Genomic DNA, 24911 nt, shown 5'->3' on the forward strand with positions numbered 1-24911 from the left:
AGGCTGCTCTCTTCCTTCCCCTTGCCCTGAGGGTCTTCTGAGCATCCGTGTTCCACAAGCTCACCATATGGGACTGACACAATGCAGCTTTTCTTGCTCTTCAACTTCCCTAAGTGGTAATTTGAAACTCACTTTTTTTCATGACTCTTACTGCTTATAGTTCTGAAACTGCTCATTTGGAAGGTTTCTTGGGTGGACGTCGTGCACAGAGGGCCACAGGCAGAACGTGTGTTGGTTGCACTGGGGTATTTTTCTTCCCTTTCCTCAAACTCAGCCCTTCAGTTTAACAGACAGAAATGGAAAGGATTGTTTTTCTTGTGTTGTTTCACTGAAATAGGGAGAAGCAGGTCAGCATTGCATGGACCCACCTCTCCCACACTTCAAGTGGTAAGAAGGAAGAAGGATCACAGCTCTTAGCTAGCAGGGGCTCATCTTGTTCCATATTGAAAGGATTGTTGGCTAGATAATACACTTTACATATTTAAGTACTGAGCTGTGAGTGAATGCAGTACTAAAACTTAGTTAAGGTCTCAGTTAAGTTCTATTGCTCTTCTCAGAAGAATAAGGCTAGATTTTGTTTCACAGAGCTGAGTTTTGCTACAGAGCATAGGGAAGTCTGGTATTTCAATGTGTAACATTTTATTGTTGTGTGTTTCAAGAAAAGCTTGTTTAATCTTCTCAAGTCAGTGAGAACAGATATCTTATCTTTTTGGGCTCATCTTTCCAGAAAAACCCCAAGGGTTTAATCTTTGGTGGATCTGAAGCAAAGGTTACCAGGTTGGAGGATGCAAAAATAATTGAAGTGACCCTGAAGACTTTTGTGGGAGTGCTCTCTGACCCTTACGAATTCTCCTGCCTGCAAATGTGTTAGGAAGTCCTGTCCTCTATAGCAGAATTCCAGTGCTAGCCTATATATTTTTATAAAGAAACTATCCTTGACTAAAAGACTGAGGCAGCAGTTTCAGTGGGGGGTACTCGGCCTCCCAGCTTTTGAAAGTAGTCTAAAACCTTAATCTGTTGCTGAAGGGTGTGGGATGAGTGCAGAAAATTAAGGAAAGTACATTTTGTAAGTCACAATAGTGTTGGTCTTAGAGGCTGCTGTAAAATAAAGCAATTTGGGTGGCATCTTAGTTTTCAGTTGAAAGAATCAGCTCTGCAGTTTGAGGATAACTAACAGACATCTGCTAGTCTTTTAAAAACAGTTGATATCCAAATTTTCAGATTTATAATTACTTTGGGAGATAGAGTTTTAGATCATGTCAGTCTGACCAAACTGCAATTAATTACTGTAATCCTTCAGGTACCATTTTTTATGTTCAAAGCGGAGAGGTGATTTCTGCCACTTACTGCTATGAAAAATAAAAGTGCTTTAGTTAATAATAGCTGTAATTAAGAGCTTGGAAATGTTTTCCAGGCTTGCTTTTTTTCCTCATAAACCTGTGTTCATGTTCCCCAAAGCACCAATGGTACAAGTGTTGGTGTAGCAGATTGTGCAGCAGCAAATGTTGCACTGAAAAGCTGTGCTTGCTTCCAGAACTGCTGAAATGCTGGTTCTCTGATGTCAGATCCCTGAGCTCTAACATCTTAGTGTCAATGATGTGTTTAAGCTTAGAGTGGTTTTGTGTCTTGTGGCTCTTAAAGCGTGTCTGGCATCTTAAGTATCAGTAGAAGCAAAGGCTTTGTGCGTCAGGGTTGACTTTCCTGTGGGTGTGACAGCCAGGTGATTTTGTCCTGCCTTTGTGCTGTTCTGCTGTGGAGAGTGACATAAATAAAAGGGCAGGAGATCTTTCTCCTTTTCAATGCCTTTATTAAAGAGATTCAGCTCAGGTAGGGAGAAATCGACGGGTCGCGCCCACGCCGCCGCTGTCCCCAAGAGTGGCACGGAGGAGGAGAATGATGCAGCTCTGTCCGCTGGTCTGCAGGCAGAGCTGGGGACTGCGTCCTCACGGGAGATTGGCAGATTCCTATTTTTCAGTCCAACACTTCGGGTCCCCTCCTTATGGAACATCCCTTGGGGTCAGGGTGTGAAGCAAAAAGGATCCAAGCAGGCACTGGACTTCACGCCCGTCCTTAGACATCACTTAGGGTCCCCTAATTCTGTGTTGGCTCGTTGTTTTTAGGGGTTTTCTAGGAAAACGGGAAAATTTTGGCGCGGTGCATTTCTCATTTGCGTACGTGGTCCCAGGCCACTCCTATTCTCCTGGGCTGCATGTCCAGGTGTAGCTCCGGGGCAAGCATTGGGAGGACAATGGCTAAATCACCAACCATTAACGGGCAATTAAAGAACTCTTTACAATTAAGCTAATTTAACAGCAACTGGTCCCACCGTTTTTTTTTCTCTGTAACCTTAAATAAAAATAGGTATCTTTTTATTCATAACAGAGAGGAGATAGGATAGGTTTTGTATGATTAACTTTTTTCAAGCGACTCTTCATTGTGAGAGCTACTCAGGCTGAAAGGAGAATGGGATGGTTTGCACTCAGAGTTCTTTCCAAAGGAACTCCCCAGGAGAATATAGTGAATATTTTGAAATGATGTATGAATATTGGATGTCACCAGTTTCTCACAGTTGAAAGTATAAATCTTGGGGCTGCTTTGAACCAGCTCTTTTATGTACGACTGAAAGAAAAGATGTTACTTCTCAAATGGGGCGTATGAACATTTCAGTCTGGGGGAGGGGAGCGAGTCCTACCATTCTCCTTCAGTTGTATGCACCAAACTAATTTTTCTCTAAAATCCTGCTCCTACTTCTTTCCCTCAGGTGCTTTTTTGCCTTCTTAGTTTGGGTAATTGTGGCAGATGCAAGTGCATTCATTATGTTTTTGTAGTGTCTACATAAATGCTGCTACTCTTGTGCTTTTGTTCTGTTAATACACCATAGTGTCTAAGGTACCTGTTCGTTTTTTTGGTAATTAGGTATCATCACTCTTGTGATTCAGATTTTAAAATTTCCTGTCAATTATGTCAAGTTGTTTATTGCAGTGGAAAAGAGCTGACAGTGTTTTAGTTTCAAAAGTTTAGACTCTTCTCTGTTAAATGCATCACATTGGTAGTAAATTGACACTCCTTTTCTTTCTCTTTTCAGCCAGATAATGAAATCTCTTCAGACTGCAATCACGTAAGTATTGCTGTGTTTATTCACTCTCTAGCTATGGCATTTGCACCTCCTATCCGTTGTGAACCTGAGGTATTTTGCATCATTTGGTACTTTGCAAAGGCTATTAATCACAGCACATTTGGGTTTCTGTACTGACCTTTGGAGGAAGAACACAAGGTGACTTCTTTAACCCAGTATAACCACACTGGTCTTAATGGAGACTTCAGAGTGGAACATTTTTAAGAGCTTTATAAACTGTACTTCTGTATCAGGGGAGGATAGCAGACTCTTTCCTGTTTTATAATTGGGGGGTGGTTCCCGTGAGTTACTGGGAGCAATGTGATGTGCTCCTTTTAGGAAAGATGTGAGCAGTACTGAATTTAAACTCTTAATTTCAGCTGTTGACACCTTCTGTATTACTTTCACAGCTGCTAAATTCTTAGACTAGTTGGAAAATGCTGTGGGGGTGTGATATTTAGAGGCAGTTTGAGACACTTGGCTGGTTTTAGAACAGATTTCCTCTCAGCACTGTGTTTAACAGTGAGCAAACTATTAGCCAGTTTTTGGGCTGTCAAACTGACACTTCAAATCCCAAGACTCTCAAAAAAAAAAGATAAAATTCATTGCTGAGGTTGGTATTAGGTTTCTTTTGGTTTTTCTCGTTTCTATTCTGGCAGTGTACACCATATCAAGATCCTTAATTGTTTGGTTAGCCCTGAACACAGACAGACAAGTGCATGCCTCAGTGACAGTCTTGATTTTGGATGCTTGAGAAGCTGTATTTTGTTTTATTATTGGAAGATATATTCCAGAGATGAAGCCCAGTCATGCTGTACAACCAGTAATTTCCAACTGTGTTTATAAATTAACCTTTAGCACTGCCTGACTTCGTTGGCAGCTGTAATTCTCTGTTGTGCAGGGTTGGATCAGATGAAGGGCACAACATGTTTCTGTTTAAGTCTTTTTGAAAAAGAGAAAACTCCAGTAATTAAAATGTATCTGCCTGACATTTAAATGTGTGGGCAAAAATTACCTGAATGAAGAAGAAATTGAGAATTTTAGAAGTCCAAGCTGGATCTTTCTTTTGCTAGATTAAGTGATGGCATCTCTGCTTCAAATGTTGTGTGGATGTGGATTGTGGAAGCCATTCACAAACAGGAACTGTAGGCTAAGTCTCATTTTCTCAGGCAGAAATTTAAGGGAGGTGATAAAAAACTAGACCACAGAGAGATTGTCTCTTGTCCAAATGTTTTCTTTGCCTCTCTCTGCAGTACAATTGCTGATCATCCCCTGGAAAATACAGCCTAGTGCTAAAATCAGGAGTTCTAAGCTGCAAGTTTAACCTTCTTTCTGTTTGAGGGAAGGTTCATTTGGAGAGCATCACATTTTGAGACTCTGCAAAGTGTGAGATTACAAATGCAGAGATGTATTCTCATCTTGTGTCCTCATTCTTGTACTTCCAGTTCTGTCTGGGAGAGACCTACAGTGCTCTTTGCAAGGACAGGTTCCCCATTCATTCATTTTTACCTACTAAACCTCATGTTTACAATTTACTCCATCTGTAACACCCTGGTTTACCATCACCTCCTTTTTTAACTTTTCACAGCTCCAAAACCATAAGATGTGTGGAAGGTGGTGCAGTTATGCAGATTCTGATTTTGGTTCTCTCTCTGTGTTTTCACCTTTCTGGAGTGGGTGTAAAACTTGTGTAGAGCATGTGATTGTTTTCCCAGTGTTTTGTGTACAATTGTAATGTAAAAGTTTGACCAAATTTTATCTTTTTGATATTCATTTATCATGAAGGCAGAGTTTTTAAAATGAATTTTTACAACTTTGTAATCTTTAAGTTAATGAAAAATGTTTAAATGCAACTTAAGTTCCTGGAAAAACAGATGATCTAATAGAGCAATCGGGCAATGCTTCAGCTATTAATTTGTTGAAGTTTCATGACCCTACCCTGTATTTTTACTTTATGGTGCCTCAGGAGGACATCTGGGATGTGTGTATGTATCTACAGGGTGTGACTTGCCCAAGACTGATTCTTGTACAATGATCCTGTGCATTGAGGCTCCTTCATGAGCTCATTGCTGGCTCTTGGAAGAACAGTCGTCCTTTCAGAGGCATTTTTGCAGTCTAAGTTCTAATGTATTGTTTTGCTTTGCAAGAGTGAACCTCCTGTAGATTTGAAATATGTCTGCATCCAAAAAGTTGTCTGGTCATAACCCTCACAGAAGGATCAAGCTGCTTTGTCTCCTGCCTTTTTTTGCCAGGTTTTTATAAGGTTTTCAGCATGACATCTGTCATATTGAGGATGTAATTTGTTCAGTTCACTTGCATCAGACACACCATGGCACACAAAGGTGTGGTGGGCTAAAGGTGTTGCTAAGTATGCAGCAGGTAGCAAGTTAAACCTTTCATTGTTTTATCCTTTCACTTATGAATTATTCTTAATTTGTTATCTTTGCTTTTAATGAGTCAGCTCATGACCTTGCAGAGGTTTCTGACAGCCTGAATTTGTTCAGTATGAGAAAATTATTGCAGAAATGAAGGGACAAAAGTGTTGTCAGGGAGACTTATTATTGATCATTTCAATGTAGAAGGATGATGATAGAGATTGGGTATAAATGATGTTTCATTGTTTTCTGAAGCAAAATATTTGTTATTCTCCATGGGAAACTCTTAAACTCCCTTTCTGCAAATGCTTTCTCTATAGCTCTTGTGGAACTACAAGCTGAACCTGACTACAGATCCAAAGTTTGAATCCGTGGCCAGAGAAGTCTGCAAGTCCACTATTGCTGAGGTAAGCCAGGGGAAGGCATGGCTGCTCTTGTGGCATTGAGGCTTTTCTGTTTCTTTGTGAATTAATAGCTAATTCAGTAATTAATAGCAAATTAATGTGTGAATAATGACTTGGGAAAGCTCTAATATCATATACCAAATTTGTACCTGTAATTAATTCATCCTCTTTGCTGAAGAAGCCAGGTACCTTAGTGGTGCCAGGCAAAGGGATGGAAGAAAGAAATGCTGAACTAGCAACCCACCAGCTCCTATCAGGCCTTTTGTCAGAAATCCTTGTGAATTGGATTTGTCCCCTCTTTATCATATGTTTGACATTTGTAAGAGTGTTGTTGGAGCAGGGCTTCTGCTAAATATAACATAAGGCTGGTTTTGGACTGTGTCTTGCTAGCAGAAGGGGTAAGCACACAGACATCAAATGGTAATCAGCTTGAGGGGTTTTTCCAAGTTTTAAATGGTGGTTACTCCAAGGAGACCATGTTAGGAACTTTTTTAGGTTGTGCTAGGAGTTCGTGCTCTGTGTCTCAGGCATCCACTCACCTTGGTACAGCTTCAGAGATGACTTGATCTATCATTTCTTTCCTTGTGCTCAAGCTCTTGAGGCTGTGAGCTTATGCAGGAGCTAGCTGAGCTGAGATCTCTTTCCCTGTTTGTGGTGGTTTTCAGCTAGACTTCAGAGAAACAGTGGAAGCAAGGCTCTCTGCAGCTGTGCAGGCTTCAGCTGACTTAATTCAGTCACTAAGCCATGCTCTCAAAACCATGGTTTGTATACCCACCAGTATAATGTGACCTAGCCATAAACTTGCGTTTTAAAAAAAAAACATTTATTCTGCTCTAGTGTAAGTTGTTTGGTGTAAGGAGAGATCAAAAGTGGAGGACAGCTTGCATCAAAGGATAGTGTTGTAGCTGGAGTTTGGTACCTCCCAAAAGCAAACACTGCCAAATCTGTTGAATCCCACTTTTTTCGATCATAGAAAGGATCATGTTTTTCTGGTTTTTGTCATATGGCTGCTGCAGAATTTTTACAACAAGGCATTCTTGAAAATGCTCTTTTAATAGTCTGTTAATTACCATTTTCATACAGTGGCAGTCTGGCAATGCTGTGAACGATGCCCTGTGAATCTGGGATATTACATTTAAAAACAGTGGGAAGAGTATACATAATTTCAGAATTTTGCCATTTGGTGAGTGGTTTTTAGTTAAAGAAGAAGGTTAGATAAGGAACAATCTCATGTTTGATCTTCTGGTGTTTAATACTGAGGCAGGTGCATAAACCATTCCTCTAATATTTTTTAAAGGTACTTTTACAAAACTCTTTAAAACAGATATATACTGGGCATATACTCCTCCCATACAATATTAGCCTGTCCATATTTTCCTTAAATTGCCACTTACATGTATAGGTGACTTTTTTGGTGAAGGAGCTCTGTTTAAAGTATCGCTTTGCACTAAGAACAAAATACAACTAGAAGGGCAATTCTTAGAAAAAGTCATTTGGGAAATGGTGAATCACCCAGCTGGGTATGGGTATGTTCTGAAAGTGCACCTTTAATTTTATCAGCTAAATACAGTTTAAAATTCCAATTTATTTTGTTCTCAGCTGTTGTGGCTTTTGTGAGTTCTGGCAAGAGCTTTAACCTAGAATTATAGTTGGCTACCAGATAACAGTGGTTGCTTTAGAAGTGGCCTGGCAATAACATGTTCTCTTGGTCTTTTCTGCAGTTCAGTGGCTCAGGCCATGGAGCTCTGGGGCTGTTTCCAAAGCCAGGCTCTTCCAAAAACAGCATGTTGCTGTTGTGTGCTGGTTTGGCTCATGGTACTGGAGCTGAAGCAGGGCCAAACCAAAGATGCAGCTTTCTCAGAGAGCACTTGCTCGACTCTGTCCTGTTCACCCTGCAAGGATCTCATGTGTTTTCACTTTAAAATGTATTTTACACCTTACCTGTAACAATTACATTGACTCTAGTAACTGTTTTGCTAGTAGCTATTTAGATTAAATATAAACTGTTTCACCAGCCCACATCTGTCTTCAAATAATGATGTTTAAAATGTTGAATGTTTTATTTGTCACACAGAAAGTAATGGCCTCATAAGCTGAGGCAGAGATCTGTTTTATTCATCTAGTCTGACCTGTGTGAGTCTGTCATAGGGTGCCCTGAGTTATTCTTGTTTGAATTAGAATATATCTTCCTAGAGACAGCTCTCCATTTTTTAAAATTTCCAATATAAATATTCCAACTTGGTATTTGAGCACTGATAAAATGGTTTCCTTCCTGTTCCCTTAGCACTGCCCTTGCTTGTTATCTGAAACTGCCAGAATTATTGATTGCCATAGATCTTCCTTGAGATTGATGAGCCCTTCAGTATTTTACAGGGACAAATCTTTGATGCAATCAAGTCAGCCCATGTATCTATTCCTTGCAAACCTGTCAGCACTGAACTTTGGTGTCTGCCTGCCAGGGGTTCTTTCTGCAGCGTTATGACTGCAGTTTTCAGCATGCTCCTGAGCAGAGGCCATCAGGACTGGGCAAGTATTTCAATGTGGGCTTGCCAGGGTTAAAGAGTTGTGTAATCTCAGTGCTCCTTGGAGCGAGGCATTGCACTGCTCCTATCGAATGATTTCTCCTGGGACCATCCTTAACTGATAAGTAACCATGTTTTCCCCTTCTTTTGGAAAGACACTGTCAAAACTGCCTGCATCTTTTACTTCCAGAGGTGGTGGGTTTGGCCTGCCTGCTTCCCTGAGCAGTGCAGGCTGTGATTTATATTGGGGACCTGTCTGTTCTTGTACGCTGCTTTTTCAATCCCCGCACAGCTTTCAGCTTTGGTTAGCTGTGATTTTTACTTTCTTTAGACCACTGGGTAAAATGGTTTTAGTACCAACAATCACTTCATGCAAGAGCCTCTAAGAAAAGAATTTGATGAGAATTTTCCTTTATAGTATTTTTCATCTCCTAGCAAGTTATAAACAGTTCCATAAATAGTGTTGACTTTTGAATCAATCTCACTTCTGGCCAAAATTTTATATTGTATGAGGTCAGGTGGCTAATGGGGGTCTAAGTATGATTTAGAGATGTTGTAATATTCTCAGTTTTCTAAATAAAGGTTTGTCAAACTAGCATTTTTCCTACAAGTCTACTTGATTGCAGGGGTTCAGTGTAATTATAAAGGACGATTATTGAGCAATAGAATTTATAATCCTCAAGGTCGCTGTGTTTGCTTTTTTTGGATGCTGGCACACATGGGATTTCTCATTTCTGAAATATTTTCAATTATTCTGACTTACTGGAAATCAAACTAAAGCCTAGAGGGTTTCTTTGGTAGCACATTTTGAAGCTACAGATTCAAGTTTCTTTGAGGATTTTCTTATAAGGTTAAATTCGTAAGCTGCAGCCACTGTAATTTTCTTTTCTTTTTTTTTTTTTTTTTTTTTTAACAGATAAAGGAGTGTGCAGATGAACCAGTTGGTAAAGGGTTCTTGGTGTCATGTTTGGTGGATCACAAAGGCAACATCACTGAGTACCAGTGCCATCAGTACATCACTAAAATGACAGCCATTATCTTCAGTGATTATCGGTTGATCTGTGGCTTCATGGATGACTGCAAAGCTGACATCAATCTCCTGAAATGTGGCAGCATTCGACCTGGAGAAAAGGTATCTGGAGAACATGTAGATTGCCAACAGACTCATAAAAGTCATTCACTTCAGGGAACTGATGGGGAGGCTCTGCAGTAGTATTACTGTCTTACTTGCAACTGAGAAAGCACATGGTGTATCTCATCTGTCTGAAAAGGGTGATGTCCTGATTGTTTGCAGTTCCTTTTTAATAAATGTGCATTCATTCCTCTGTGAGGAACTGCTATGCAGAGACTTTCATTTGTCTTTCCACACCCCACTACAGGTGATCTGGCAGGTAGTTGACTCTTTGATGAGGCCTTCTAGAGCTTGACTCACTACATTGAATCCAAACAATAAATTGAAGCGGGCCTGTTGCTTGGCTTATTTCACAGTCTGGTTGGGTCTGGCAGGAAGGTTATCAAGGTGATGATGCCTGTGCTATAGCCCTTTCTGCTTTCTCAGGCTGTAGTTGATAGACAGGATCAACAGCTTTTATCTGTTTGCTTCTCCTTTCTTCTGCCCCTACAAAATCAGTTGAAGGGCACAGGGTGTGTGGTATCACATTTTAGTAGTACACACCAGTACTGTCCTGGTTTTACTAAATCAGTGTTCTTTTGCCTGTGAGGCTTAAGCAGAGGTTGCTGCAAAGAACAGTTTATAGTGACTGGATGTGGAATTATTTTCAAGGGACTGTCTTTCCCTGTCTGCTTCAGCATAGCTAATGCAGCAAATGTGTAGTGCTGCAGGAATGAGTGACTTTTTCTATGATAAGTTTTTATGTTTAGGGATAAAGTTAAAATTAGCCTATCAGCTTTTTACAGTACTTTTTAAATTATAGCTTTTATGCTTATAACAATTAGTCTTATAAATGAGCTATTAGTGAAGGGGTTTGTAATAAGATACACATTCTTTGGTTAAAAAAAAAGCTTTCCTAGTTGTTTGAGGTATTCACAGTTATTAGCAGCTAGTGTGTTAAATTCAATTGCTAGTGTATTCCAGAAGACTTAGCTGAGCCACAGAAAGCACAAAAATAAGGACTCATTTCTGGAAACAAGAACAAAAGCAACAACAGAAGCGGCAGGAACTTGCATGCACTATAGGTTCAGACTGGTAACAACTGAGTAACTTGCTTTCTCCATAAAGCAAAGGCTCTTTTCTAATACTGGGCTGAAAGACCTCATGAAATGAGAATGAGAAATTGCTTTTAGCAATCAGTATAGAACCAAAAGTGTAACATGAATCCTGCGTGTCAGGTCTGCATATTACCTGTGGCTTGACCAAATTTAAATAAATTAAAATACTTATGGTCGCACTGAAGGGATACAGCAGAGGGGATTTTGTAAGCATAAGCCAAATCTCAGATGGTGGGAGTGAAGCCAGTGTGGGCAGGCCTGTGTGGCTAACTGTGCACAACCCACCACATTGGCTGGTTCAGGTGGGTGAAGAGGGAGGATGGCCAGGGTGGCTGAGGCCACAAGGCACCAGAGAAAGGGAAACTTTGGTTCACCAAGTTTCTGTGGGCTAGCAAAGCGACCACTAACCAAACTTGTATGGGTTTTACTACAGCTCATGCATATTCCACTCTTTCTTCGTACCCAACCCAGAATATTGTGCCTTGGTTTGAAAAAGCGTTGCAGCCTGTCATATATCTTTTGTTGTGCTGTCATCCTTGGCACTTGGAGCAATTGAAGTACTCTATACTGCTATGGAAACAGCTATAAATGGCTATGCAAGCGTTTCTTTTGTTGGTGTTCTGTTCTATCCCTTTGCTGCTTCAGAGAAATCTAATTTGCTTTCATTAGGTGCTGGTTAAGGTTTTATTTCCATGCTCTAGCTTCTGAGAGTTACCTGTAGAGAAACAGTCATTACCCTTTGTATGACTGAAGATAACTGTGCATTTAATAAATAGGACCTGGACACTTGAGAAGGACGATGGAGGAAGAGATTCTCTCTCTTGTTTTGTGGAAATAAGAACAGTTAGGCCATGAACTCCAGCTAAGGGATTGCAGTATGATAGCATCATCACAGTAACTGGGATAAACTGGCATTTTTAACTGTGAAAGGCGCTCAGGTTGATAATCTGGAATTACCTTGCCCCTTGAAGCTTCTCTGCTAGCTAAACATGTTCCTTTTCTATACTTCTTTTTTTTGTTTAAACTTGCTTGATACTTCCTAATTGAATTCTGTTCTTACTGAGTTTGTTGCTTCTCATGTGGTGGTTTCTGTGCTTTCTTTTCACCCATTTCTAGTTGGGTTTCTGCTCTGTAAGAGCCATAAAGTTCAGTTTAGAAATCTTGATCTGACCCTAGACTTTATTTTGCTATATGTATATAGCAGAAAGGCTGTAGATGTGTCATTTGAAGGCATTAAGTTTACTGACTTGCCTATGTTGGAGGGTGGGGGTGGAATATGTCTTCATCTTTTCTCGACTAGTGGAGAAACATTTATTAAGTAGTTTCAGTCACCTCTCCATGTGGCTGTTGCGTTTCGTAATGAATTTGGTCTCCTGGTATTTTAAAGTTGCTTTATCTTCATGCAATAGGGATCTAATTTGAAATTGAAAGGGGTAATTGCCGTGGAGCTTTTCTTCTACAGCTGCTGATTGAATTGAGCTACTTTCCCAGTCCTGGTCGTGTCCAGGATTGTATCAAACTCTGGTGGGTAGTGTGTAGCTGCCAAGGTGCTGTTTAGTGCATGATGTCCAAGCTGTAGTTGATTATTTGCCATAATGAAAGCTGCATAAGTGTCAGTTGCACATCTCTTGTAGTAATTTATCAGATAACAATATTTTTCCTAAAGGAAGACACCTCAGGAGATCACTGTTTTCTTGTTTTTGTTTTGTTTTTTACCTCTAAGTGCTTTGAGTACAGTTGCTCTCTTTCCTTAGTTTGACAAAAGTACTGGACACAGAGGGAACTGAGTCTAAATGGGAAGAGATAACATTCAGCTCAATATTTGTTTACTCAGTGTAGTAGTGTACTATCATCTGAAGTACTGGGAATTAGCTAATCCAGGAGACATCCCAGCATCCCTGGTGTGTGGGTTAGCCAGGTGGAATGCTGAACTGGAGCTCCCAGTAGATCCTCCTGGATGGTTTTCCATAGCCTGGCTGCTCTGGCTCCAGTGGGTTGGCACAACTGTCCAGTGCAGGGTGCTGTGCTGATGAGACAGGTTATATTTTACTCTTCTGCCTGCTGCTTCTTTTTACTCTTCATTCTCTTTTGGTCATTTTTCTAGCTTCTATCTGCAAGGCTGCAGCTGGAACAGATGTGTGCTTGAGGCATGTCATCAGGTTTCAGACAGGATCAAATCCTTTCTGGGAAACTTCTTAAAAATGACAAAAAAATCCCCAGCGGTTGCAAAGCCTAAACTATACTGGGGGGAAAGTGAAATCTCTAATGGAAAATGAATAGTAAATGCAATGTTTTTAAAATTCTGTTTTGGCCTAAAGCTGGATGCCTGGAGTTTGAATTTTAGTCATAGGAATGAAAATCTCCCAGTGTTGTGCTGAGGGGGATTTGCTTGGGCACATACATTTAGAACTAAGTTTTAGTCCTCTGTGGGACTAGTGGAAAGCTGCTTGTATCTTTTGTGGATCTAGGTATATGGTTTCTTAAAGCTATGAAGAGTTTCAGGGCTCTCCAGTCTAGGTAATTATCTAGTGTGTTTTACAGATACTTGCAAATTTCAGTTAAAAGCCTACATTTAAAACTTGATAGTGGTGGTGAAGCTATGTTCCAGAAACCACATGTGGTTTTTAGATTTGATCTCTTGTATTTCAGTGTATTGCTCCAGAAAAATGAGGCCTGGACTTTGTCATTGGGCAGCAGTTTTGCAGGAGTCCTGACTTCTGGAGTGAACTTAGAGGTTTTCAACTCTGCAGTGGAGGTTTTCTGAGAATGGGTGCTGGATAGAGGAAAATAGTTTTTAGGATTCATTCCACAGCAGAGCTGCAGCAGGTGTTTCAGCCTTGTACACACCAGGCAGCTGGAGCAGGACAGGGAGAGCTCATGCTGTGGGATGATGATCCTTGACTTTGGTGCCTCTGAAGCTGAGCTGACCACCCAGGACTGTTGGCACATGGGATGCAGGTGGGAACAGGCATCTCTTGAGGTGGAGAGCTGGGTAGTGATACAGGTACCACCAAGGTGTGTCGAAGTTGTCCTGCCATCCTTGGGACAAGCCTTGATTGCCAGCTGCTTTAGGATGGTTGAGTGCAGCTGTACACACATTTGTTTTCCCTTCCAGTCTGCAATAAGAGATTGTACAATATTAAATACAGTAGGTGTTACCCTATAATTAAAGCTTGAAGTGGTATTTCTCTAAACCATGTTTGTAGAGTCCCATGCTGTTTGGCAGTAGTGTGGGTGTCTTCCTGCACTTTTGAGGAAATGAGAGTCAGGCTCTCCTTAAAATTGCTTAACTAGTCAGCACTAGCACTCCAGGTACCTGATCTGCCTGAAAATGAACCCCAGGTTAGGCCAGTAAATCTTCCAAAGAGTCATGTGGGCACAGGAACCTTAAGGGCACTGCAAGGAGGTGTGTAAATGCTTGATGTTTGGAGGAAAGGGCGTGTTTCAGGGGCCAGATGGGTTTGTTTGTGTGTGTTTCTATTGAGTCTGACATAATTTAAAATTAATCTAACACAGGGCAGCAGAGTAGCCCCACCCCTTCAGGATGATCTGCCCAAATGTGAAAACTCTATTAGCAAAGGAATGCAATAGATGAGCCATTTCTTGTTGTGTCCCCGAAGTGTAACAGCAAACATACAGCATCCAGCATATGGAAACCTCCTTTCCAGATTTCCTATTAAAAATAGGTTTACTTACATATATAATATGACTCTGACCAAGAGTCTAAACCCACAGTGCAATAAACCAGGAAACTTCTGATTTTCCTAGCAGGAAAAGCTTGCCTTCTGCCCTTCTTGCTAGCTTGCAAGGGAAAGCTGCAGGTGAGTGAAAGTAACCTTGGTCTGCCTTGCCTCCCAGCTGCAAGTTCACTTAGGCAGGAGCAAAAATGTGCCACAGGAGCTTAAAATGGTTGTTTTCAATCATTCACACTTGACATCCTCTCAGCTGTAGTTACTGCCTGTGACTGACCATCAGAGTTTTCAGAACAGTGTTTGTGTTTGATGTGGTTGTGGCAATTTTAAGTGATGTGGCAAACTTACTTCTGAGTACTATTCCTCAGAATCCAGATTTGAGGATCAGTCCTAAGGAGACTGTTGATAATTATATTTCTTCGAAGATACCTAGTCAGCATATGGAATTCTTGGCCAATTCTTGGCCAGTTCTCACTCAAAGAAAGGAATAAACCAAAATAAGGAATTTTGGGAGGTGTGGGTTTTTAGGTTTTCTGGTTTTTTTTTTTTTTTTGGGGGGGGTTTTTTTTTTTTTTTTGGGGGGGGTTTTTTTTTTTTTTTTGGGTTGGGGTTTTTTTGGGGTTTTTTTTGTGGGGAAAACTGCTTTTAGCCTTTTTTAACTGATGGTATTTCTGGGTTGTGTTTACAAGTTAACAAGTAATTAACCAATTCTGCTTGTGCTCCAAGTGTAGCAGAACTAAGACAAGAATCAAAGGCTGCCTGTGTAAGGAGACACGTCAGAACAAAAAGATTGGGGAGAGTTGTGTGGCTTTCTGTAGTCATGGACATGTTTTCTGGAGACTGTTCTCTAACTCCTGCTCCTGTAGCAGCAGTGGATGATTTGCTTGACAGAGCAAGCTGAAGGGATGGCTCCTAAATGGTGACTGCAAATGCCAGGCTGGGTGATTCAGCTGAATATGAACATGCATGCCTTGTTGCATATTCAGACAGTGTAAGTTTAGTGGCAATATCCTCTCACAGCAGAGCAGCATAAATTAAGGTGGCCTTCACATGAAAAACTTGCAGAATCCTTGAGAAATTTGTACCTGTAGAATCCTTTAGAGGAACCAGACCTTCTGCAGAGGTATGGAGGGGGCACTGTTCTCTTTCTAAACACATAATGAGGATATAGGAAGCTAAATGGAGCTTTGCTGAGCTTTGCCTTGCCTCTTCCAGGCTTTTGAACAAAGCACAGGCTCTCTGTGTTTATTGGCAGTTGCTGCTCACAGTCCAAGCTTGTCTCCAGGCCTGCAGGGCAGTGGATGTGGTGCACAGCACTGGGCCAGAACTGCTTTGTCAGAGACCTCTGTCTGCTCTTGAATACTTGGCGTTTCTGTATTCTCTTAGTGGAGGAATTGGGAAGCCCAGATTGGTCAAAGCTCCTTTGTGGCCTTTTTTACATCACAAATTTTCACCACCCCAGCTGAAGGCTTGTCTCAGTGTGGCAGAACTATGATTTTTCTCTCCCCAAGCATTTTCTTAATGTGATGCTGTTCCTTGCTGTTGCCATGGTGCCAAGAAAGCTGTGTCAGATTAAAGATAATTTGGCTGTTTTGGTAAACTCCTCTGAGCAGTGTGACTAAGTAGTGATAATCTCATTAAGTCACATTAAAACAAGCCCAGAGCATTGGAGGGGGAATTTCATGGTGACCATCAGTGGGATGGTGATATATAAAGTGTGGTTAGTACAGGTTTTAATTGTTGCCTCCTCTGAATTTAAATGGGGTTTAGACTGAATGTTGGGAAGTCTGTATGTAGACAGTTTGTTGCTTAATTAATGTGGTACTTGGCCAGAATCACAGCTCACTTGATTATGTAAAAGCTTGGTTACAGGTGTCTTGTTCTCCCATAGGATGCTCACTCACAGGGAGAGGTGGTGGCATGCCTGGAAAAAGGCCTGGTAAAAGAGGCAGAGGAGACTGATCCTCGAATCCAGGTTTCTGATCAGTGTAAGAAAGCAATTCTTCGTGTAGCTGAGCTCTCTTCTGATGACTTCCACCTGGACCGCCATCTCTACTTTGCATGCCGCGATGACAGAGAGCGATTCTGTGAAAATGTGAGTGCTTTCCTCTTCCTTTCTTTCTACACTAATCCATTAAAAAAGCCCAAAACCTCTCTGGAAAAAGCAGTGAAGAGAACTGTAGACTTGAGCCTGCGTGATACTGTGTAACACTGAAAATAGACACCCTGTAACTGTCATTGTGCAGTAATTCCAGCATTAAATTCACTCACCCAACAAACACACATTATTTCCAATGGGTTAATGAACTGAATTGGCATAAATGGTTGAAGGGGCATGAGAGCTGGTGTGACAGGGAGTGGGGGAGGAAAGGCAGAGGTGAGTGACCATTCCTTTCTACAGCTGTGAGCTGTTGCACAAAGTAAGCCTGGTCTGACTGTACTTGCAGCACTTTTTATGCCTAGCATGAGCTGCATTGTTCAGTCTCAGTTAGCTTGTATTAGCTGAGAGTTGTTACACTGAAAGGGTGATGAGCATGACCAGATTTTTTTTATGCAATAAAATGTAAAGGATTTTTATTGCATAGAAGCTAGTGCTGTCATTCGAAATATTAACTCAGATATATTATTAATTTTTCAAAAATTCTCTTCAGGTGTAGTTTAGCCTGCTTGTCAAATGTTACAAGTATTGTCTTTAAGGGTAACTGTTACTCTTCTGTTTCACAGACTCAGGCTGGGGAAGGCCGAGTATACAAGTGCCTCTTTAATCACAAGTTTGAAGAATCAATGAGTGAAAAGGTAAGTATCCTGGTGAGACAAATCCTTACTGAAGAAATCATCAGATCACTCCTCAGTCCAGGCTGCATTATTCTTTTCCAGTGTTAAGGAAAATGTCACCTTCCTAGCCAGATAATCAGCTAGTTTAACAAATGCTTTTACTTTGATATTTTTGTGTTTCAAGTTTCAGTCTTTCAAGTAAAGGATTTAAATAAATCAACGCTTTTGGGTGGGTAATTTGGGGAGGCAAGACATGGAGCTCAAGTGGTAGCATTGTGATTGACTGTTTAAAGTAGCAGTCACAGCATGCTGGCTAAGCCTTGGATAAATGGTGTTCTAATTGTACAGATGAAAAACAAAAAGAAACTGTTTCTTTCACTTGTGTTTTTAAGGCTCTTTTCAGGCATCACATTCTGTGTGGGAAGGATGCATGGTTCAGTGACTGAACAGAAGTTTTCCTTCTGGTTTTCTTGAAGATGTGGTTTTCAACAACAGCAAAAAAACGTTGTTCTAGAAAGCTAGTTCTGAAAAGGTTGTATTGGTATAGGTGCTTTGTTAAGGCAGCAATACCTTCAGTGATTTTGGAAGCAGCATCATAGTGTTTGGGATTATATGGAATTGTAATCTGTTGGGAAGGATGTGAAGATGAATATCTGTAAAGATCTTCTCAGAGAAGGTCTGCTGAAGGAGCCTGACTCAGAGTGCTGAAGGGATCAGACTAATTTCTTTTTTATTAATTGCATTAGCTGTCTGACAGCTTGGTTCCAGTTAACAAATTGAAATCTGAACAAGTGATCTCTGAGGGCTTTAAACAAAGCTCCATTTTGTAGAGCTGTGTTACTGAAAAGAACTGCTACTGTTGCTTAACCTCGGTTTAGTTACACAGGGACACTGGTAGTTTTTGAAGGGTGCTTTCCATCATCAGCTGACTTGAGGTATGAATGTAAGATGCAGAGAGGTTACACCGAGCTGCAGCAGATGACTTCGTGGGGAGAGAGGGGTGGATGCTCTGAGGATGCAGTTTGCAGAGCAGAAGGAGCACTAAATGTAGTTCTCACTCTTGTAGCTGCCAAGGTAGGGCCATCTGCAAGTCACTGGTTTTGTAGAAGCTGTTACCCAGCCAAGAGTCCCTCCTTGCCGAAGGCTGCTGCATACACATGTAGCCAGCAATAGCTGTGGGTGGGTGGCTTGCTTTGTGTCATCCAAAACTGGCTCCTGGGCCGTACCCAGCCTTTTCCTGCTTCAGGTGATGAGGTATCTGCAAGCCTATATCTCCCTGTGTCCAGAGCTGTAAAATTGTCCAGTCCCAGGGTCTGGGACTGCACAGGAGCATGAAAGACAGAGTGGGAATGTCTTGGAGTAGGGCTTTCCAGGTCCTCAAGTATGTGTGGGAAGAAGGGAGCGAAGTCAAAAACCTGATGTAAGAAAGTGGGGAGCAGGTTCTGGGACTTTCCTGTTCCTTGAGCCAAGATTGCTCCCTCTTTCCCCAACTCTTCACTGTTTTCCTTCCATTCAAGTGGGCTGGGAATGGACAAATTTGCTTGAGCTATTCTGAGTTATCTGCTGCCCTCAGATTTAATTTTCACATAATTTAAACCAAAAGCTGTGAAGTGTAGCAGTGTTTTTACAGGTCCTTTTTTGGTTGAAATTTAGAGGGTTGTTCTTGCAGCTGCTGGGTTCAGGTTTGGCCACAGTGCATCCTCGTGAACCTGATCAGTTGTGGAAAATGGCTGGAAATTCCCACGGTTAGGCTGTTTTATCTGCTATCATCTGCTCAGCGCCTTGCGGAACAAATCCAAGAAACGCATTATTTTGTAAATGCAACTGGAAAAGTTATTTCTTGAGGGCATGGGGTGAGCATGTACCACAGCTGGGATAAATGTCAGCAACTGCTCCTAGTTACCACGAATGAGTCACGCTCTTCACAAAAAGCTGGATGAATGTGCAGTTCTAAGAACTGCTCTACAGAGAGCTGCTCCCTTTGAAACCCCTGATCTGTTGACCTCGGTGTGCATTGTTAACCGTGTGGTTTCTACAAGACAAATGAAATGTAGCTGCAGTCCAGCTTAAATGCATGAATTTAAAAGCAACGGTTGTTTTCTGAGATGCAACTTGAAAACTTGACAGCAGCAGGTCCAGCTCTCTGCTACCAGCACACAGAAGCTCATTCCACCACCCCAATGTGTCTCCTGCAGTGTCGTGATGCTCTGACAACCCGCCAGAAGCTCATTGCCCAGGACTACAAAGTCAGTTACTCGCTGGCCAAGTCCTGTAAAAGCGACCTGAAGAAATACCGCTGCAACGTGGAGAACCTGCCCCGCTCGCGGGAAGCCCGGCTCTCCTATCTGCTGATGTGCTTGGAGTCTGCTGTGCACAGAGGTGAGTGGAATTCAAGACTTGCTGGGACCTTGATTTTAAATTCAGGGACCTTCAGCTTCAATGTGTGTTTACAGTCCCCTTCTCTTTCCAAACTTTGTTTCCAAGGCAAATTTCCTCATCATGGTGCTTTCATTGCTGTTGTTTTGATGATCAGAATAGCTGAGTAAACCCCTCTGCCACTGACTCCTTTTGTGCAGACAAGAAGTTTAAAATGCAAAATAGCAAATCCCACTTGGACTGCTGATGTGTAGTTGCAAATCCTTCTATTCACTGTGAATTGAAGCAGCTCTTTTCCTCCATTGTGTAGTAAGCATTAAATATGCTACAAGGTTAAAACACAGGATAGAGAACCTGTTTATCCTCACTCAGGGAAAACCAGGGATACTAAGTCCTCTGCCTGTGGTAAATAATTTCTTTTCTTGCAGTTCAGTAGCTTGAGTAAATGCCTTAATTTCTCTGACTCTGGTTTTTCCCTATGTGGAAAGAAGGTAAGTGTGAGAATATTAATTCTGGTCATTTAAGTTAATGTAAGCTGGAGGTGTCCTAACATCAGCTGCTGTCTCTAAAGGCATTAGAAGGCTCTGTGCAGTGTACCATGCTAAAGGTTCTCTGTGAAATTGCCATAATGTGAAACAATGTGTTACATCCTCTAGATCTGCGCTGGAGAACTGCTTGTTTTCCCTCCTGGCATGCAGCTGGGTGGTTTCAGAGCGAGCAGCAGGGGTGCAATGCTGCAGTGCCTCTGGCATGGGATGGAAAGGCTGCCATAATCCCATAAGCAGTCTGCATCTGTGAGTTTGAATAACTCATTGCTGATTGATGTGGAAATGATGTGCCCTGTTTGTAGAAAAGTTGTGGTTTGGGGTATTGTTTTATTTTTTTCACTTCTCCCTGCAGTAGGGCAGGTGGTTTCCTGAATTGCGTGCAGAAAACTGCTGTTCAGCTATTCAATTTCATGGTGGAACAGGTTCTGCAGTGTCTCATGCATGAGGCATAGCCCAGGAGGAACACTTAATTATTCCACACAGCACCATGTACATGTGTTACAACGCCTGGCAGCCCCTGTTGGGGTGTCCTCTGTTCAGTGGGATGTTGTGCACAAGTAAATAGGATGAGATGGGGACTGCAGGAAAGCTTATAGCAGATCTAAGCATCTACTACAGCAAGATTTCTGTGCAGCTGCAGTGGTTTGTTGGACACTCCATATACACTCTGGTTTAAGTCTGAGTTTTGTCTTCCTGAGCATTTATGTGCTATTGCCCTAGAGAACCTTTTCATTGGAGAAAACGTTTAACCTGCTGTCCAAACAAATTCCTCTCCTGGTTACATACCAAGCTGGTGAACCTATCAAAGGTGACTTCTGTGGAAAAAGGAGCCCTTGAGCATGTGGGGAAGAGCTGACTTGTGCTACAGAACTGCAGATACATGAGTGCTTTCAGCTGTTCTTCAGAAGCAAGTCCTGTAATGTGAAGTCCAAAATCAGATTCTCCTAATCTTTCAGGCATTCTTTTTTTAAAAACCTGTGTTAACTCCATAAACTAGCTGTATTTTACAGGCTTGTTGAAATGACAGGAGCTACTACAACCAGTGGTTTATTTTCCAGCACGAATGCTCCAGCACATTTCTTAGTCTCGTGTTGTTTGGATTGTGGACATTGTCCCCGCTCTTCTAACAGGCTGGTAGCACAGGTCAAGAAGGGCTCTCCTAAGCATTGAAACTAAATCACATCACTTTCTCCTGGCTCAGGTCGACAAGTGAGCAGTGAGTGCCAGGGTGAGATGCTGGATTACCGGCGCATGCTGATGGAAGACTTCTCGCTGAGCCCAGAGATCATCCTGAGCTGCCGCGGGGAGATCGAGCACCACTGCTCCGGCCTGCACCGCAAGGGCCGCACGCTGCACTGCCTCATGAAGGTCGTCCGGGGCGAGAAGGGCAACGTCGGCCTCAACTGTCAGCAGGCAGTAAGGAGCTTTCCTGTCGCCTCGCTTAGTTTGCTCAGTTCATCACCGTGATATTTTTATGGAAATCCTTTGCTAGGATTTTTCTCCTGTTCTAGCTGAGAAGCCTCAGAAAAGAAATGTAAATAGTAACTATTGGATGGGTGTGGAATGTGGTCTGGAGGTTGTTTACCAACAGGTGCACCTTTCATTGGTCCGTGTGGATTGTTTCTACTTGATGCCCAATCGTGGTCCAGCTGTGTGGACTCTCTTAGAGTCATGGGTTTTTGTTATTCATTCCATTCCTTTCTAGCTTTCTGATGGATCCTTTCTCCCTATTATTTTTAGTATAGTTTTAGTATAGCATTTTAATATTATATCATAATATAACAAATCAGCCTTCTGAAACATGGAGTCAAGATTCTCATCTCTTCCCTTGTCCTGGGACCCTCGAACACAACCACACTCAGTTGGTAAAAGCACTGATTTCTTTCAATGTTTTGCCTTGTGATGGAGGTTCTGCTCAAGTCAGCCTGGCTCTGCTGGGCGCCACTGAATGCTGGAAGCAGTTCTGTAATTGCCATGCTGTGAACTTGGTGTGTAGCAAGGGTAAGGGTGATGTTTTTCCCATCAAAAAGTACATTTTGGATTGTTGTGCTCTGGGCTTTTTATTGGATCTTATGTAGTTTTTCTCTACCAGCTTTGAAGTAATGGAATTCTCTCCTGGGTGCAAGGTGTAGGGAAACTCGCCTTTTATAATACTAAAACATTCCTTGTCCTTATCTTTTCTCCCTCTCCTTCCCTTTTGCCCCTATGCCCTGTCCTTGGAAATGCACAAAACCTTTCAAAGCACCTTCCCACTCAGTTTTACTTTTGCTATTTCATTCAGCTTTAATGATGGAAATGGAGCTTTGGGGACAGGGAGGTGCAGCAGATTGCTGTGTGTTGATGTACTTGCAGCCAGTGAAGGAAATGCCATTTTCCTCCAAACTACCTCTGTAAAATAGGATATTTCTTTTTGCCTTTTTTAACTCCATTTTGGCCCAAATACATCCTGCTTATCATTTCTTTAAATTGAAAACAAGTCAATTTTTATTCAAACTCATTAGTGCTTTTTTTAATATGAAATTACATTTTTGTACTTAATACTTGATTTTAATGACCCATGAGCCCAAAAAAGTGATATCAATGATAAAAATGGCAAGGAAGTATTAGTGCTGATGTAGGAATTTGGGGAGATGTGTGCTCTTGGCTTCTTTTAATAAACAGAGCCACTGTTCTGTACATTTTGTTTTAAATGTAGCTTAAAACTTGAGCCTCAAATGATGCCAATTTCTATGTATTATCAAAGATAAATTAATAGCTGTTAAATTTTTGTAAGTCATAGGCTGCTTTTGTGATGAAGCTTATTTCTGCATAAATACCAGGTGTACTGGTGCAGCAGCTGTACAGTTTGAGTCATTCCTGCAGGGATCTGTAGTGCATGACTTAGGCTTTGCAGCCTTTCTGTGAAAAGTGGATTTTTTTTCTGTTTAAATATGAATTTGAAACTGCTGCTTCAGAATTTCATTATTTGGAAATATTCATAAGATCAGTTAATATTGGGAATAACTTTTAGATCTATGACATGCATGTTCAGAACAAGTCATAAGTCAAAACAGGAGGACCCCAAAAGTGATATGGGATTTCAAACTTTGAGAGAAAAATATCTTCAGAAATTTAGGGCAAGTTTGGAGGTTTTTTAGTTCTCTTACACTTAAGCTACTGCTTTATTTTTTTTACATTAAGTTGATGCAATAGTAAATAGGATTGTCCATGAGTCCCCTTCAAGTTAAATGTGTTTTTTTCCTCTGGGCAAAGGGCAGGAAAAAGCAAATTAAGTTTTGATTTTATACCTACATTTAGCTTGTCTGGATTTTTATGGGCAAGAGGAAGTAGATGATTGCAAGAACAGGATAAACATTCCAATGCCCTGAGTTTCTGAAGACTGACACAGTACTGCTATATAGCTGCCTGCAACTTTTGAAGTACTAAATAATTTATTGTTCTTAATTTTTGTATTTGAGTGGTAAGGGTTGTCTCAGCTGTCAGTGGCTTTGTTGTGTTTTGACTTAATGTGTTAGAATGAGCTTTCTGCTTTTACCTTTAAAGGTAGATAGATTATCTTTGCAAGGAAGAGAATATTGTGTGAAACTCTTACAGATAATGTGCAACTTGGGCTAGAGACTTTAACTGCTTGTCACACGAGGTTGGCCTGCATGGCAAGCCCTGAAGAAGGGAAGTTAAGAGATCCATCCTCCAGAGTAGGCTGGGGCCATCTCAGTTCATTTTGGGTACCTAGAGAGCACCTTTGGTGTGTGGTTCTGGTGTGGCTCTTGGTGGTGGAGCAGTTGTTTGTGGTGTCCCTACATTTTCACCTGCAGAAAGAGAGGAAAACAGCATGGGTGTTCTGGGATGGTCCCAGAAGAGCTTGCTGCAGTGCTTTGGGTCCATGTCCAGATGCTGGCTTTTCTGTTGAGTCAAAACTTCACATCCTTGTGCTTTTAGCAGTATCATTAGCTGATGCTAATACAGCACCTTGATTTCTTGGCTAACTCAAAGCAACAAGTGTTGTCCTGAAATTCTTCCTCGTAGAAGCTCTATGACCAGACACACCTGCCTAGAAAGATTGCCAGGGGCAATTGTAAAGGGAAACATCTCTTTTGGATCTGGTTTTACTTCCTGTCCTGTCTGTGAAGGTTTGCTCTGATTCTACTTGTCCTATGAAAGGAAGTCATTAGCTCATCTGCCAGAAACAATATAAAGAATCCTAAAACAGCAAAGCACAACCAAAGAACCTCCATTTCATTTTCCTGCAAGAGCATTGACTAGTACCCTTTCCTGCAGATGGATTATGAGTGATTATTTGTATTTAAATTTTTGAATAAAATGCAATGTTAGACGTTCTCAAACCCCAGTATTTTAATTTGGGAAGTTCAATTTATTGTGAGACACCTTAGCCAGAGTGATCTTGCATGTGGGAGTCTGTGCTCACACCTATCTGCTGTCCTGCAGGAAGCACATCTAGACCCAAATGTCAGAGCTGCGTGGGGGTTTAGTCTCAGTTTGAATAGAGAAGTTGCCAAAATGCTAAAGCTCTGTGAATGGTAGAAGAACAATGGTTTCTGTAAGTGGTTTGGCCTACGTTAGGAAGAGTACCCCTGGGTGTGTGCTGAGCCTCATAAAGGATCCTAGCCACAGGGTGTATGTGTGCTGTGCTGAGTCATCAGAGAGGAGATACAGTGTCCCTTAATTGTGAGCATCAGCCCTTCAAAGGTCTGCAGCTGTACTGGCAGGCTCTAGCATCTCTGCTGCTGCTTGGTGGAAGCTATTTTATATTAGAGTTGTTGATAAATTGTTTTTCAGATATGTGGCTTCTATCCTGCCTTTGGGATTTTTTCTGTTCAGACCTTTGAGTGGATAAAACTCCAATACCTGCTTAAA

At 41.5% G+C, this 24911-nt stretch overlaps 1 protein-coding gene across 1 annotated transcript in view; it reads left to right on the forward strand.

Annotated features, from left to right (window-relative positions):
* Positions 1–24911, forward strand: part of GLG1 (golgi glycoprotein 1) — a 78682-nt gene that overhangs the window by 35679 nt on the left and 18092 nt on the right. The window contains exons 2-8 of the mRNA XM_041400507.1: positions 3086–3118; positions 5811–5897; positions 9333–9548; positions 16229–16432; positions 17062–17133; positions 19308–19491; positions 21238–21452. Of these exons, the coding sequence (XP_041256441.1) occupies positions 3086–3118; positions 5811–5897; positions 9333–9548; positions 16229–16432; positions 17062–17133; positions 19308–19491; positions 21238–21452 (1011 nt within the window). The remainder of the gene's footprint in view (positions 1–3085; positions 3119–5810; positions 5898–9332; positions 9549–16228; positions 16433–17061; positions 17134–19307; positions 19492–21237; positions 21453–24911) is intronic.

This window comes from Onychostruthus taczanowskii, unplaced genomic scaffold, assembly GCF_017590055.1.
Source record: "Onychostruthus taczanowskii isolate IOZ18803 unplaced genomic scaffold, ASM1759005v1 scaffold18, whole genome shotgun sequence".
NCBI classification, from domain to species: domain Eukaryota; kingdom Metazoa; phylum Chordata; class Aves; order Passeriformes; family Passeridae; genus Onychostruthus; species Onychostruthus taczanowskii.